The sequence below is a fragment of the Furipterus horrens genome, unplaced genomic scaffold, assembly GCF_987537825.1.
Source record: "Furipterus horrens unplaced genomic scaffold, mFurHor1.1.pri manual_scaffold_17, whole genome shotgun sequence".
Taxonomy (NCBI): domain Eukaryota; kingdom Metazoa; phylum Chordata; class Mammalia; order Chiroptera; family Furipteridae; genus Furipterus; species Furipterus horrens.
Genome location: NW_028327187.1, coordinates 80,579,304 through 80,596,697, shown reverse-complemented (window position 1 = coordinate 80,596,697; position 17,394 = coordinate 80,579,304). Strand labels below are relative to the sequence as shown.

The 17,394-nt window shown below is 41.5% G+C and overlaps 1 protein-coding gene across 1 annotated transcript; it reads right to left on the bottom strand.

Moving 5' to 3' along the window:
• Window positions 1-392: 392 nt before the first annotated feature.
• On the bottom strand, window positions 393-3,774 carry USP27X (ubiquitin specific peptidase 27 X-linked). Its single transcript, XM_090264100.1, has 3 exons — window positions 3,591-3,774; window positions 3,361-3,422; window positions 393-3,040 (listed from the first exon to the last, which is right to left on the bottom strand). Exons 1-3 carry the CDS (start codon window positions 3,772-3,774, stop codon window positions 686-688), a joined length of 2,601 nt encoding a protein of 866 aa, XP_090120226.1. The 3' UTR covers window positions 393-685.
• Window positions 3,775-17,394: the final 13,620 nt, after the last annotated feature.

The window sequence follows — 17,394 nt, the reverse complement described above, 5'->3', positions numbered from 1 at the left end:
TCTGTGTGGGTTATTTATGTTACAGTATTTCTTGTCTGCTCTATTACTGAAGCCATTGCTCCCCTTATACAAGCCCCCTTCTTTCTTCTCTTTTCACTAGCCCTTGTGGGCTTTTCTTTTTTTAATACTGCATTTAATAGCACAAAAAAATCACAAATACAAAGAAACTGGCAAAGGTGTTTGTCAATGAGATATCCCTGCCTCCTCCACTTTTCCACTTTCATACCCATATATGTAATGGGCTACATTTGTAAAAGCTTTTCTTTTCCCCCTCAAACATATAACTGTTATGTGATCAGTCAGTTGAAGCTGAAACACCCATGAAAAAAGATGTTTTACGGTTACAAGGGCACACCCCCACACACACACCAACCCCCCCTCCCACCCCACACTTTCCCACACAATCTTTTGGAGGAATATAGGACATGTACCAGTGTCAGGATCTCCCTGCCTTCCTTACCCAAATGTTCCTGCCATTTAATTTTCCTTTAAGTGACTGCTTAGACTAGAGCCTCTTCTCCAGCCCCTCCTATTTCTCTTCCAATCGGAACCTTTTAGACACTGGGTACTGTTCAATTCTTACTCTGTCAGGCCCATGGGCCATGCATATAGGTCCTTTAAATCTCAATGCCAGTTGTAGTATAGGTGTCATCATCTTCCATTACAGGTAGGTCTGTGTGTCACTTCAGTAGGCTTGCGTATTCATTTCTTTCACTTTTTCTGACTCATGTTCCAGGACCTGTTTGTGATAGAACAGTAAATACCCTTCACTATCCAGAACGTCTTTAATACTGGCCTTGGTGATAACAGCATCATCACACTTGAACCACTGGTCCTTGTGATGCCGGATGAAGCTGGTATAGTGGCCACTCTCCAAGGTTCCTTGGTGATTAACCACGGCAAACAAGGAATACTTATTCTCCTCATTTCCACTACTGGTTGGCAGGGGCAACTGTCCATTCATCCTGCTCTCTTTACTTGAGGCCATAAACGGTGTCATATCCAGCTCCAGAGGAAAGGATATGTACGTAGTGATTTTGCGCCTCTGTTTGGCCGAGTGTTCAAACCGTTTGAAATGAAAACAGGCAACAACAGGTAATTTATTCATTGTGAGCTGTTTGGTAGATTCCTGGTAGCTTTGGCAACTACCACATTTGATTTTGGCACTGCTTCCTAGGTGCTCTGGCCTTGTAAACCTTCGCAAGCAGTCTGTGAGCGTGGTGGTGCCCGGTATGTGGCTTTCCCCATTCACACTGCTCTCCCTCCCTGGGCTCATGGGCCAGAAAGAGGTGCAAGAACCAGGCAAGTCCAAACTGATGTCCCAGCATGGGTCTATCGTGGTGGAGACACCATGGCAGGCTTGACAGGTGACATCAGACTGCAGGCCACCTGTGAAGATTTGGTCTATGATGCAGTTACAGTGGTTGGGATTGTTGGCCGCCTTGCCAGCATCATCACCTTTGCAGTGCCGGTGCAGGACATCTAATGCCGCAATGAGAAACTCGTGGGCATCCTGTTGCCTGTACCCTGCTAAATGCCGTGCATGTATCCATACCAGGTGCAGTAATTTATAGGGAACATGAGGAGATGGGTTTCCAGAATACAACTCCCGAAAAAGCGAAGACATCTCACAGACCAGACACAACTCCGGACTTGGCATTTCACATCTGTGCCTGTCAGAGAGGAAGAAATCTCTCAAGATTGGAGTGTGGGTAAGAGCCTGGACGATACAGTTCATAAAGCACGTGTTGCCAAGATTGATTAGTCCTCTTAAACCAATGGTAAAGCTGGAGGTGATCCTTCTCCTCCTTGGGTTGTGTCCCAGCAGTTCCAACTCGGGTTTTGTTGTCTCCCAGGTTGGGTATTTCTCACCGATGCCAGGCACTGAACACTGCTGGTGAGAAACCTCGGTTGAGATGGAGGCTTGTAATTTCAAAGCTTCTCCTTGCTCTTCTTTGGCAATTTTCTCAATGTCTTTGTCATATACGTAGTCCTTACACATAAAGCAGTATATACCTCCATAGTAAAGGTCTACAGCTAAGTTATGTTGTTTTGTCTCAGCGTGCTCATGAATGTGTTTCTCTGTGAAGCAGCCAAAGAAGACACAGGAAAGGCAAGAGTGGAGTCTGTTCAGGTGGGTACCACACACATGGCAGATGCACGACTTTGCCTTGCTTTTCCTGGTCTCTGGGGTTCTACACCACACGAAGCACTGGTAGATCACCCGCAGTTCCTGCCTCCAGTTCTCTCCCACCTTAAAGGTGTTCACGTGGGAACAGCCTGGTGGACCCACAGTGAAATCCACATCCAGGCATCCGCCCCCAGGGCCGCGCCGGGGCCGGGGCCGGGGCGGGGGCCGTGGCCTAGGCTGCGGCGGGGTACGGAGTCTGGTCTGAGGCCGCGGCCGGGGTCGGCGGCGAGGGGCACGACTGCGCCGAGGAGAGGGATCAGGGAGCCGCGGGGGGTCAGAGGGAAGGGTGGGGGCAGGAACCTCGTCGCTGTTGCTGCCGCCACCGACGCTCCGTGCTGGGTTCTCATCCTCCAGCTCCTGCTTCGGCTCCCGCTTTGGCTCCCCCTTTGGATCCTGCTCTGCCTCCCGTACCGGCTCGGGTTCGGGCTCCAGCTTGAGCTCAACCCCGCGGCCTGGACCCTCCTCCTCCGGCTCCACCTTGCCGGTGGCGTCCACCTTCCCCACCGCCTCCACCTTGTCGGTGGCGTCCACCTTCCCCGCCGCCTCCACCTTCCCCTCCACCTTAGCCTCTGTGTCCACCTTCCTCTCCGCCTTCTCCGCCGCCGTCTCCGCCGTCTCCGCCTCTTCTACCTCCTCCGCCTCCACTGGCGGCGACTCCTCCCCCTGCTTGCCGGGTTCGGGCGGCCACTGGGCGTGGCGGTGCGGGGGCCACGCAGACCTGGGGTGTCCCCCGCCCGGCCTGAGGGAGCGCGGTGGCTGTGGCAGCTGGACCCAAAAGGGACTTTCACTGAAGGAGGCGGCGGCGGAAGCAGGCGACGCCCCCGGGAATACTCCCGCCGCCGTAGCCCCCTAGCGGAGGCCGCTTATGCAGCCAGGCCCGGTTTCCTTTAATTCAATATTTCCCAAACTTGCTTGTTCCCGAGAATCACGTGGGGAGCGTGTTAAAATCACAGATTCCTCGACTCCACCCGCAGACTCACTGAATCAGAATATGGAAGGGAGGTGCTTTCGGGAACCTGTATCTTTTAACTAGGGCCGGAGAGGATTCTTATGATCAGGCAAGTTTGGGAAACACAGCTTTAATTCATTGAGGCTGGCGGAAAGGGGGGCGGGGACCGCGCAGTCTCTTTAAGGCGCTTCCAGTTCGCGGCTCCAATCGCTGCTCTGACCCCTTTCGTCGTCTCCTCCCCTCTCCTCGTCCTTCCCTCGGTCCAGGAGGCTTGCCCCAGCACTGCAGGGATGGGGACACAGGGATAACCAGCTCCAGAAACGCCTCTGGGGCTGTGAAATGTACTCTTAGAAGCTGGGTCCTGAGCAGCGCAGTCAGAAGCTCTGATAGAACATCATCGCTGTGGCTGAGTCTGCCGCCTGAGCCAGTCCCAGGCTCAACCTCCCTTACTACCCCCCTGCCCAGTAAGTATGAAGCCCCAGATCCATTCTGGAGCAGGCATGGACTCCAGATTCCCAAGGGCAGAGCTCCCAAGGCCGCTGGGCCTGAAGTGGCACGTCCCTTTGCCCATCTTATCGGTGCTCTGCAGAGGTTGTGCCTGCTCCTCATGTCCTCCTTGGGCTCCCAAGGCCATGAGTGGGTTGAGGGTTTGGCAGCCAGCCTTTGGGCCCAGCAGATACTGAGCAACCCTGGGGCAGTGGGAGAGATCAGACACAACAATGTCATGCTTACAGTTAGTACCTTCCCTATGGCTGAGAGGCCTGAATTACAGGACCCCACCCCAGGACCCTCAAGCACTAGCAAGTGGGAGCAAGGAGGGGGCACACCTGGGTCTGAGGACCTCTGGGAACTCCCACACTGAGAGCTACTGGCAATGGGTAGAACAAGTGGCTCAGGTCTTGAGCACACTGGGTGATGTCATGGAGTGGCCACAGGTGCTGGTCCCAGGGAGAGCAGCTCAGGGATGGCGTCAGGATGGGGCTCAGAGGAAAAGTATATAGCCAGTGCTGGAGTGTCGGGGGAGAGTGTGTTCCAGGAAGAGTCAGTTCGTGATTCCTGGTGATTGCTGGCCTTGTCCCAGTACACACTACCCAGCTTGTGGGGCTGTGCTGCCTAATGATACCCTAGCAGAGTTCTTGGTTACATGGGACATCACCTCTCCACCTGGCCCATTCCTTCAGGGAGGAGGGGTGATGAGGCCTCCAGGGGTTAGCAGCATGAATTGGTTGTCAGAAATCAGGAGCCCTTAGGAAGGATAAAATTAGAATACCTGGTTCCAGTACAACTGAGGTCCCCAGAGCTGCCTTGGTGCCTCCTCTTCCTAAGCCAACTCTTGCTTCAATTCCTTGAAGCACCACAGCATCTTTCCAATAAATCCTGCCCTTTGTGGCCTGAAACTAGAGGAACTGCAACTAGCTCACCCACTGAAGTATTTCTGCTACTGCTGTTCCTGCTAAAAGTGACAGAAGTCATGTATGGGTGGAGGGACAGAAGGTACTCTCTTCCCACCTCCACAGAAAAACAGACATCAAAGAGAACTAGATCTCTGTGTACCTGGGATTGTCTACCACTGAAGACATCATGGCAACCCAACTGCCTTACTAATCAACTTCCTGTAGATGCCCTCTGATCTAGCATGTTCTGGAAGTGGTGAGCTCTGCCATCATTCTCTCAACAAATGCCTATTCAGTTCCAACCCAGAGCTAGGTGTACTAGAAGCTGTGGACACAGCACTGAACCATACAAGCTTGCCCAGGGCCAGAATGAGGGCTGGGTTCCCCCAAAGGCAGCTCAAGAAAGTGTCTAGGTCAGCAGCAAAGAAGCCCCCAAAACAGTAGAATCAAGAAAAACTATCAGGAATAGTATGGCATTCTTTTAAAAAAGTTGTCCACCTTGAAAAGTCAGAATTTTGTTGTACTTTTTTACATTTCTTTCCTGATTGCGTGTTGCTTTTGCTCTGGATCACATGCAGGGGATGTCAGCATAACCTTTTTTTCCCTTTCTCGTTTCCTTTTTTATTTTAACTATGTGTCTTGATTTGAAGACAATAAATTTGAAAAATAGTAACTAAAGTAGCACAATATAATATAACCAGGGAGAAAAATACATATATGTAATTGGACAATTTATAGGTTTCTCTACAATTTGTTAATGAACTGGATCTTAAAAGATATGAGAGTCATGAACATGATTTCAGGAATAATGGTTATTTAAACAATTGATTACATTTTTTGATATATATATATATATATATATATATATATACATACTATTTTCATTTTGAGAAAATAGATCTAATCCTGGAGCATTATCTAACAATCTTGTTGATGCTTAGTGCTTGTATGAGTGTAGATTCAATCCTGGACAAATGTTACCATCTCTGCCTCACAAAGACCCAACTTAAGGCTAGCAGAAGCAGCTGACCTCAAGAGAGACCCTTCCTCATTGCAGCTACAGTGCCTGGGATTGAATACAACTCTGACCACAAGGTGGCAAAAGAATATATGACACTCCCTTGAATATTCGTTTTGTATATTTATATAAAACTATTGGTTTATATCAAAATAATCTCTAAAATATTAATGTTGTGCTCTACACATTGTGACATCTAAATTTTTGCATCAAAAATGTCAGTTAACTGTAAATAATGTGATTCTGAGAAATATTGACATTCACAAGACTGTTACATCATGATGTCACATGAAACCAATGAAACCTAAATACCTTAGTGATTTGAGAGCCACCATTATCTGTTATAAAAATCATAGCCAAACTCTTTTTAAATGGTTGAAAGCGGTATATTTTCTCTTTTCTCCCTGAGTGCTTCATTCTATTCTTCTAAAAGAATTTTGTCACAATAATATATATATTTGCACTTGAAATGGTTTTATTAATCATCCTATTTCCCTGCTGCAAAACTATTTTAATGTTTCTGATCCTGAAGCTCTGTTTAAAATTTTACTCTTGCTTGTGTTATCATGACAATTAATATTAGAATATAATGGATCAAAACATTGTAAGTATATTATAAAATTTGAAAGGTAATTGTTAAACTTCAAAACAGAATAATTATTAGAGATAGATAAGTCCTTGTTTTAATTTAGTGAGTGTATCCATGGATAAATATTACCTATTGGTAGAATTAGACAAGACTCAACATCAGTTCTCTTCCTACTGTTTGCTTTGTTAAACTTTAGCACACAAAAACCTCGTTTATATAAATAAGTCGATGGGAATGGATATTTTCTTTTAGCAATGTCACTCAAGTTTTTTAATTCCTTTGGAGATGTATGGGAGAAACATTGGGTTGGCCAAAAATTTTGTTTACTTTTTTTTCGTATGATGGCTCTAGTAGTGCTTAGTTGTCTTTAATTTCATTCAAAACAATCTTGTTAGATTGTATTGTGACAGTTGCCATTTCAGTGTACACTAAAAAAAAAATCAAAATGGGTGAATTTTTGTGTAGCCATTTTAATCGAAGATGGAAGAAAATATGTAACATTTTTGGCGTATTATGTTTTCTTAGTTCAAGAAAGGTAAAAACACAAGTGAAATGTAAAAGAAGATTTGTGCAGTGTATGGAGAAGGTGCTATGACTGACTGAATGTGTCAAAAAGTGGTTTGCGAAGTTTCTTGGTGCTATTGACATTTCAGCCAAATAATTCTTTGCTGTGGGGCTGTCTTAAGCATTGGAAGATGTTTAGCAGCACTGGAAGCCAATAGCAGGAGACAGCTGACATACTCAAAATATCCATACTCAAAATAGTTATTGGTGAAAATGAAAAATTTGTCTTTTATGGAAAAAACTAAACATACTTTTTGGCCCACCCAATATTATACAATGGTATATCTTCAAAATTGTTTGTCATGATTTATCAGCTGACAGCAACATTGGGTTCTCCTTCAATTTTATTGGAAGTCATTTAAGTTGCAAAAGGGTTTGATACCCTATTCATTTTGTTAGAACAATTTGTTTCTTCATCGTTTTTAAGTATATTTTATTGATTATATTGTTACAATAGTTCCAATTTTTCCCCTTTGCTCCCCTCTGCCCAGCATCCCCCCTCCCCCAGCAATCCCACCCCCCCGAGTCCATGCCCATGGGTCGTGCATACAAGTTCTCTGGCTTCACCCTTTCCTATATTATTCTTTTTTAAAAATTAATTATTTTTATAACAATAAAAACAATCCCCCCCTCTCAGACTTAAGACCCTTTATAATATTATAAAGGACAATGGGCTAAGGTCTCATGCTCCTCTACTGCTTCAAGCTGGGCATGGTCGTCGTCCTACCTACACTTGGGTCCAGAAATCCCTAAGAAGAATGGGGGTGTGGAGGAGAGGGTGGTCTTCCCACATGGGGAAGGATCTTGCAGTCAATTGGCTGTCCCTGGACAACGGCGTGCTTGGTTTAACAGGCTGGCATCCTTTGTTGTATTCTGGGGGCAACAGATTTGGCAACAGGATTAAAAGGCATCATTCAATCCATAACCACTAGATGACAAAAGGCAGGTTTTGTTTCTTCATCATTGACAGCAGTGTTTGGAACTGTCTCTCTGGTACCCTGAGGATTTTACACTGCAAGACAGTGCACCCAGGTAACATTCAAGGTGGATAAAAGATACACTTTTCTATTGTAAAGTGCAAAAAGGACTGTTGTGAAAGGGAGATGGAGAAAAGAGGAGCTTGATTCCTTCACCACAAGTGTGTTTTCTAGCAGATCAATTTAAGAAAATATGAAATTTGAGGATTTAGATATTGATTTGCTTAAAACTCTTAAGTGCTTTTATTTACCCCATGGAAAGTCTTTATATAATTCCTGGGTAATGCACACTCCATTTTTAAGGTCCCTGGTTTATATTTATTATTATAAAAGTAATATATATGATATTTATTGTTTTTAAAAAAGATATAGAAGAGGGATATGAAAAGTTAAAGTCCTTCTCTCCCCTGCCAATCACACCCAGGTCTGTTCCCCTAAAATAACCACTTGTTAATAGTTTTTCATGTATTCTTTGAGAAATTTTCTATACAAATACAAACATGTTTTTTACATCCATCCTTTATTGAAATAGAAATGAGACTAGTACACATATTGATCTACAACTTAGCAGGTATATATTGGGCACCTGGCAGTGCTCGCCAAGTTGACCTACACATACAGTGCAATGCCAATGACTTTTGGGGGAAATAATTTTAAAATTAGCATGAAAGAATAAAAGGCATTTTCTCCCTTCCTATTTTCTTCTTTTTTCTCCCAGAAATGAGGATTTAATGCCTATAGCTGAGTAGCCATCTTGCAACCAAAAAACTGATTGGCTCTGAACATTTTTTTTTTTTAATATGAGAAAAAAAATGCCACATTTTACCAAGGTACATCTTGTCATGTTTCAACATCTCTGAAATCTTTGGAGGACAGTTTGATGATTATATTTGCAGCAATTTTTTACTTGGTGGTACATAAAGTAATGGCATGTCTTAAAGTCAATAGTGTCTTTTTTTTTTTTTTTTACAGTATTTTTATTGATTTTTTTTTAAGAGAGCAAGGGAGGGAGAGAAAGAAACATCGATTTCTTCCACTTATTTATGCATTCATTGGTTGATTCTTGTATGTGCCCTGATGGGCGATGGAACCCACAATCTTGCCACGTGGGGATGATGCTCTAACAAACAGCTACCCAGCCAGGGCCAGACAAGTATATATATATTTTATATTTAAATTCTCACTCGAGAACATGCTTATTGATTTGAGAGAGAGAGAGGAAGGGAGGGAGAGAAACACTGATGTGAGGGAGAAACATCAATCGATTGCCTCTCATACTCTCCCAAACTGGGACTGAACCTGCAACCTAGGCGTGTGCCTTGAGTGGGAATTGAACCCATGACCCTTCAGTATACAGAATGATGCTCCAACCAACTGAACCACACCAGCCAGTGTGGGGAAAGTATATTTTTAAAACAGACATTAAAATCAATATATTCTGATATCACTGAAATCAGTGTGACTAGATTCTAAATAAAAACTTTAAGCAAATGTGCTTCTACTTCATTAAGTTACACTAAATGCCAGGCATAGGAAAGACAAGCTTTTCTTGATTGTTCTGTAATGTGCCCCATCTTTAAGATGCCCACTTTCTCAGGAATCACTTGATAGCCTTCCTATCTTTTTTTTTTTTTTTCCCCAGCCTATCTGCACTCTCCATCCGGCCTGGGTGTGAATGCTGAGTTTGTATTTTGTACTGCAAGATTTGAGTCCCAACAAATGTGAGGGCTGATGGTATTTTTTTACAGGATCAGCAGCTATGGAAAGTTCTAAGCAAGGAGCTCAAGCTTTTGTGCATTGTAATATTGTAATTACCTGGAAAATATTTTGACTTCTCAATTCTCCAAACCACAATCCCTCAAACCTGTTTTTAGGGAAAGGTAATCACCCTATAGTTTGTTCAATAAAGACCTGTGTTGTAATATCCCATTAGTTTTATCAAATGTACATTGTTCTAATATAGAACATACAGTTCTGATTGAATTTAGTTTTATTTATAATCTAAATTATCAAATGCCACAAGGAGCCAGGGCACGAGAGAGTGTGCTTATTAGAATAAATACCTTCCTACAGTAAAGCAGTTTGAAGAGAAGACAAAATTTAAGAAGGAAATGAATATTGAAGGGAAAATCCTCTTGAAGGGGAAAACATAGAATGAAGGGCAGGTGCAGCTGGATGGGGAAACAGAATGAGGGGCAAATGCAGTTGAAGGGGGAGACACAGAGTAAGGAGGAATTACATTAGGAGGAGGAAATACATTTGGAGGAGAAAACATGCTTATTGCTTCTTTCTCTTTCACTTATTCAAAGGTCTCTGCATGTTCCTTAGGCTCAGAGGATAAGGCTTCTTCCCCATCTTTCATTTCACAAGTCTTCCCCTTCTCAAGTGAAGTGGTTTCCCCCTTCTCCTCTTCCATTTCACAAGTCACCCTCTCCTCAGGTACAAGGATTTCCTCCTCTTCCTTCAGGTCAGTGGCCTCCCTATTCTTAGGTAGACCCTCCAGGTTGTTCACTCCAGGTGTTGGTGGGGCAAGAGCAAGAACTTCAGGCACAGGGCTGAGTCTCGATAGTGTCTTATGATCAATATAATACTGGAAACATTCTGTTTAAGCCTTTATTATTTGGATTCCAGTTATATGTAGCTGACTACAATTCCTAAGTGACAGCAGGCTTTCTATTTCAATCCTAGTGAAGTCCTAAGTCCTTATCCTGGCCTTAAAAGCCATGCAGAATCTGGCCTTGGTCTCTCAGACCTCACATCTCATTAACTCAGCCTTGCCTCTTTGAGTATGCTAAGCTAGCTTCCACTTCCAACCAAGCCTATGCCCTTATTGTTCCCTCTGCTTGGAAAGCTGTTCGCTTAGAAATGTTCATGGCTTTCTCCCTCACTTCTTCAGATTGCGGTTTAAATGTTACTATATCAGAGTCCTTTCTTGACTTCTATGTACAATAAGATTCCACCTCTGCTTTATTTTTCTTCAAAACACTATCACGACATGATATACTAAATATGACATGCATCTAATACAGAGTTTGGACTCTTAACTACTAAGCTATTAGTTCTTTGTCTATCATATTCTACCATAAATAAATAAATCCATGTATCATTTGATGGTTGCATTTTATTTCATTTTTACCATATGATCATGATGATGATTATATAATCAAGATTTGCAGACTTTTATTTATGGATTCTGAATATTAATGTCTGGGTTTTTTGTTTTTCTGATTATAAAAATATAGAGCAAGTGCAAAAGTTCTGAGACAAAAAAAAAAGAGCTTAATGATTTTAAGAAATGGAAGTGTCAGAATGGCTTGAATTTGGCTACCAAGAGAGTGGTACAAGATGAGGAAAAGGATAGATATGCTATGCAGGCAGGGACCAGATCACCTGGAACCTTGTAGACCACAATATAGGATTGAATATTTTTTTAAATAAATATTTTATTATTGTTCTATTACAGTTGTCCCAATTTTTCCCCTTTTGCTGTCCTCTGCTCAGCCCTCCCACTGCTCCCCCAGTCAATCCTCACCCTCTTGTCCATGTCCATAGGTCATTCATGCATGTCTCTTGTCTAGTCCCTTCTCCTTCTTTCCACCCTTATCCCTCTCACCCCTCCTCTCTGGTCAGGTCAGCCTGTTCCTTGTTGCCATGCCTCTGGTTCTATTTTGCTTTTTTTGTTGTTGTCGTCGTTGTTGTTGTTTTTAGTAGGTTCCTTTTATAGGTGAGGTCATATGGTATTTGCCTTTTGCCGCCTGGCTTATTTCACTTAGCATATTACGCTCCAATTCAATCAATGCTGTCGCAAGAGGTAGGAGTTCCTTCTTTCTTTCCACTGCATAGGATTCCATTGTGTAAATGTACCACAGTTTTTTGGTCCACTCATTTGTTGGGCACTTAGGCTGTTTACAGCACTTGGCTATTGTAAGTAGCATGGCTGTGAATATAAGGGTGCATAAGTTCCTTTGTACTGGCGTTTCAGGATTCTTTTTTCTTTTTTTTTTTTGTATATTTCATTATGTTGTTACAATAGTTCCAATTTTCCCCCTTTGCTCACCTCCACCCAGTACCCCCCTTCCTCCAGCAATCCCACCCCCCTTAGTTCATGTCCATGGGTTGTGAATACAAGTTCTTTGGCTTCACCCTTTCCTATATTCTTATTTTTTTAATTAATTAATTTTTATAACAATAAAAAGTAACAATTCCCCCCCTCTCAGACTTAAGACCCTTTATAATCTTATAAAGGACAATGGGCAAAGGTCTCATGCTCCTCTACTGCTTCAAGCTGGACATGGTCGTTGTCCTACCTACCCTTGGGTCCAGAAATCCCTAATAAGAGTGGGGTGCGGAGGGGAGGGTGGCCTTCCCACATGGGGAAGGATCTTGCAGACTCCAGGTCAGTTGGCTGTCCCCAGACCACAGCATGCTGGTTTAACAGGTTGGCATCCTTGTTGTAGGATTGAATATTGTCTCAATTGTGATGGCAATCACTGAGGGGAGGTAACAAGGAAATGACATGATATGATTTACTATTTACATACAATAATTATTTAATAACAAAACAGTAACTAACATTTCTTGATTGCTTACGATATCCCAGGTGCTATTTTAAAAGTACTTTATTAAGTTATTTAAACCTCATAATACCCTAACTGGCTGGTTTGGCTCAGTGGATTGAGCATCGGCCTGCGAGCTAAGTGTCGCTGGTTCGATCTTCCAGTCAGGGCACATCAGAGAAGGAAAACTCTGACTCCAAAAAACCTCCGCTGCCTTGCGGCATACCTCTTCAGGGGAAAGGCTAAGGGAGTAAACCCCGACAGAAAATCCGGAGCCGGAGTCCCTAAGGCGGTTTGACGTTGTAGTCAACACCGGCAACTCCTGCGGCGCACCTGAAGCCAAGCTGTATTGACTCCGTCTTTCCCTTGGACCCTTCAGCTGTGAAGAGAGGGGGGGGGGTCTGCTGCATGGGCAACAGCAGACCCTCCATATCACCCTGCCCAGGCTCTGTAGCTTCAGCTTCACTGGAGAGGACACTCCAGCGTCATCGTAAGATGTCGATTCAACACGGGAGGAGACAGATACCGTGTCACTCCCGAGTCGGACTGCACAGCCATTCTCGGCGGTGCAGATAGACTCTTAAGAAGCTACACCATCGTCTCTCGAGACGGACGGCTGCCGACGACGACGATAATACCCTGATAAGGTAGATACTAATATTGTTCTCACTATACAAACGAGTAAACTGAGGCACAAAAATGTTAAGTACCTTGAATTTGCTTATGCTTACTCTCTACTTCTATATCTATCCCCATTCAGAATATACCAACCTTCAACAATGAGATATCTGACACCTATTTTGTCCAGGCCCCTGACGTCCTACTAGTGGTTTGTGAATCCTCACTGGTCTAATGGTAAAGGGAAAATGGCAAGTCCACTTAGCACCAAGGCCCTTAAGTCTGGGAGCTGGTTGGGTGGAACCTTCTCAGCCCATTTGGACCATGCCAAGCTGCTGTAAACTCAGCAATGGCCAATCTGCTGGCCCATTCGTGACAAAGGTGGCCAGCTCAGCAGCCCCTGCTTATCACAGCAGCATGACAAGGCTTTGCATCCGCAGTCCCATCACCATACAAGCAACCAGGGAACTGAGGAATGAGCTCATCAGGACCCACCACAGGCTTTCAGAAGATGCCATCCCTTCAGAGGGAAGCAGCAGGCCTAGTGGTGTGGAAGGGACAGAAAATGGAGGAGCTCAAGACCAAGGCACCCATGTGTTTCCAATGGCCTGGGCCTTTCTCTGGCTGAAAGAAAGGGAAGACTCACAGAGAGAGCAAAGTCATGTTTGTAAGAGAGGACAGCAGAGATGTAGGTTACACTGTGTCATATCCTAACCAGCCATTTCTCCAGTTTTTAGCACATATCACCTCCAATAGTCTGTTTCTTAGTTTCCCTCAGTCTTCAGCAGTTCTGACTGTACCCCTTCAGACTCATGTGCTTCATAATGTGAGTTCTGATCAGCTTCCTGCATGCTGGCACAGCATCTGGCCAGCCACCTATCTTACCCAGCCTTTTAACAAAATCTTGGAATCCCCAAATCTGTGTCCAGTGTTGGAGGTTGGACTTGTGGGATATAGCATGGCCCTGGGGTTGAGTTCAGAAGTACAATGAAGAAGACATTCTCCAAATTTATTCATCGAAGTGTGAAATTGGGTTTCTTGTGTTTGTTCTAAGAGTCTCTTTCAATTTTGGAGGGTAGGAAGGGTAGATCTTGTTATATTGTACTAAAACTGGTAGTTACAATTTTTAATCACACTTTTTATTATTTTTCAAAAACTTGCTCCTTTTTTCATTTTTACAATTTTATTTATTTTTATTGAAATGTATTTGACATAGAATATTGTAAGTTTAACGTGTACAACATGTTGCCTTGATACATTTATACATTGTAATATGATTGCCATTATAATGATAGTTAGTATCCCTATCACATCACATATTTATAACTTCTTTCTGTGCTTGGAATAATTAAAATCTAATTTCTTAATAAGTTTGATGATTATAATACAATATTTTTCTCTAAATTCAGTATATTGTGCATTAGATCTCTAGGGCTTATTTACTACTAGCTGTAGGTAAATCTTACTCCTTTTAAATCCACAAAAAGCTATACAGATAAAATTATATAATCTGTATAGAGAAAAATTTAGCAATGTTTAACAAAATTACATGTGTGTTCACTATTTGACTTAGTAATCTCATTCGAGGGATCCAATCCAAAGATACACCAGCAAAAGTACAATAGCACATATGCACAAGGGCATTCACTGCAACAGTATGTGTAATTACAAAACTGGAAAAAGATCTCCACCATTAGGGAACCAGTTCAATAAATTATATTGGGGCCATAAAATGGAGAGCTGGAAGAAGGTTTTTTTTTTTTTTAATAAAATAAAGTAGAATACTATGGAATGAGATAGATTGCTACATAATGATTAAGTAATATCTAGGATATACTGATAAGTGAAAAAAGGGAAGTATAGAAATTGTATATAACTACAATTTTTATAAGAAAATTCAGAAAATATAATATTTACAAAAATGTTATAAACATATAATTTATTTTTCTTTTTCTAAAGTATAAATGTATCTTAGCTTCACCCACTGAAAAGACATATCAGCAATATTAATATGGTAGCAATGACATCCAGATTGTGGTCTCTAAAATCATTTCTTACTAAGAGAAGCTAATCCTCCTTGAAAAAATAATTATTTACAGGTCTGTAACAGGAAATGTACAAAATGAACCTGGGACATCGTGTTTTGCCAAAAAGCAAGGGAAATATCAGACTAATGTAGTCATGTCAGCCCTGGCTGGTGTGGCTCAGTGGATTGAGTGCTAGCCTATGAACCAAAGGGTCACTGATTCAATTCCCAGTCAGAGCGCATGCCTGGGTGGCAGGCCAGGTCCCCAGTTGGGGCATGTGAGAGGAAACCACACACTGTTGTTTCTCTCCCTCTCCTTCTCTGTCCTTTCCCCTCTCTCTAAGTAAATAAAATCTTTTAAAAAAAGAACATGAGATCCAAGATGAAAGGGAGTTCCCACTTGACTATATTGGGACAATTAGAGCATTAAAAAATATGCAATTAATTAAGCATCAAATGTATAAAATACATGAGTTCATAACTACAGTAAAAAACATTTGTCACTTCTGTATGATGCAAGGGCAAAAAATTATTATTACAAAATTAATAAAAAGAAAAATAGAGAATGTATCCCACCTTTTCTGTATGAACTATATTTCAGGGTAACCACATAGTTAATGATATTCTACTTTATGCAATATATACAGAAAGAAAATGCAGAAGAAATGGTAGAGTTAGTATATCATCATTTACAATCCCCAATGAAATAATAAACTAGGCAATGTTTTCTCAACTCCAGTACTATTGACATTTGAATCCAGATAATTCTTTATTTGGGAACTGTCCTATGCTTTGTAGGATTTTTAGCAGCATCTCTGGTCCCTACTTACTAGATGCCATTGGCACACTCCTTCCCTAGTCATGACAATCAAAAATGTCTTCAGACATTGTCATATATCCCATAGGAGACAGTCATTTCTAGTTGAATACCACTAATCTAGGGCAATGATTATGAATGGATTTAAAAGATTAGGCAAAATGATGATGGGGAAATTTATAGTGGAGGGATCAGATTGACATCACCTGAATCCACTGATCAATTTTAGCATCACTAAGAATGGAATAGCTACATATATGCCTCTTGATGTGATGCAGTAGGAAGCATGCAGTGCCGCCTGTGATATTTTGGTGCCAAAAATAAAAATAGAACCTAAACGTATTGAAACTATAGCTCTAACTCCCAGGTTATGGTGAACATAGGAGACAGAAAAACAAGTTTAGTGTCACCACTAAAAAACAATCAACCAAATCCAAAATGTAAAATATTTTTTAGGAAAAATGATCTATTTTCTTTAATGATAAATGACATTTTAAAGAGGATGAAGAGGTCCACAATATCTGATCTTGAATGTACTAGAAAAATATCTTGGCAGAAAATAAACTATCAAGGAAAGGAAACAATAAAAGAGGATGAGGAAAAATGGGAAATGTACAGATTTTTTTTCTAGCTTTATTGATGTAGAATTGAAAAATAAAAATTATATAAATTTAAGGTGTATATCATGATGTTTTGATATACGTGTAAATTTTTTAAAGGAGACAAGAGAAATAAAAACCAAATGCAATGTTACATTTGGTTTGGATCCTATTTTGAAGAAAAGTAAATTTTAAAAACATTTCTTGAACCAATCAGGAAAATTTCATCATGAATTAGTATTTAGTTACATTCAGGAATTATTATTAATTAGCAAATCATAATAATGGCATTATAGTTATGTAAAAATTTCATTTTCTGTTAGAGATGCACACTCACATTGAGTAAGATTATATTATATCTAGAATTAGAGTTTAAAGACTCCAACAAAACTTGGAATGAGAAGAATAAATGAAGCAAGATTGGCAAAATGTTGAAAATTGTTGAAGCTGTGTAAAGGGAATTCATTCTACTAATCTTTCTATTTTATGTGTATTTAAATTATTTTCATAATAAAATGAAATTTTTAAAGAAAATAAGTGAGGCTTCTTCTCCTGAAAAGATGTAGTAGGTGTATTTCTCCCTATTCCTCCAGCTAATAACTATAGTTTAAAAACACATACATTGTAGCCCTGGCTGGTGTGGCTCAGTGGATTGAGTGCTGGCCTGCAAATCAAAAAATCACTGGTTCAATTACCACTCAGGGCACATGCCTGGGCATATGATACATTGATGTTTTTCTCCCTCTCTTTGTCTCTCCCTTCCCCTCTCTCTCTAAAAAAAAAGTAAACAAAATCTTTTAAAAACATGTACATTGTATATTAAACAAATATCAGAGGATTCTGAAAAGTAGACAGAAGAAGGCCAACTGGTTATAGACCTCAGAATCCAAGGAATGACACAGCAGTAAGGTCCTTGGTGTTTTGTTTTGTTTTGCCTTATATATCCTAGACTGAGTACTGGAGAAGCTGAACACCTGGAGACATCAAAAGACATAGGCCAAAAAAAAAAAAAAAAAAAAAGAAAAGCTTCAAGAAAAGACTGCTCTCTCTACTCAAAGGACCAGAAAAGGGGACAACCTTGCAAGAGAGAAAGTTT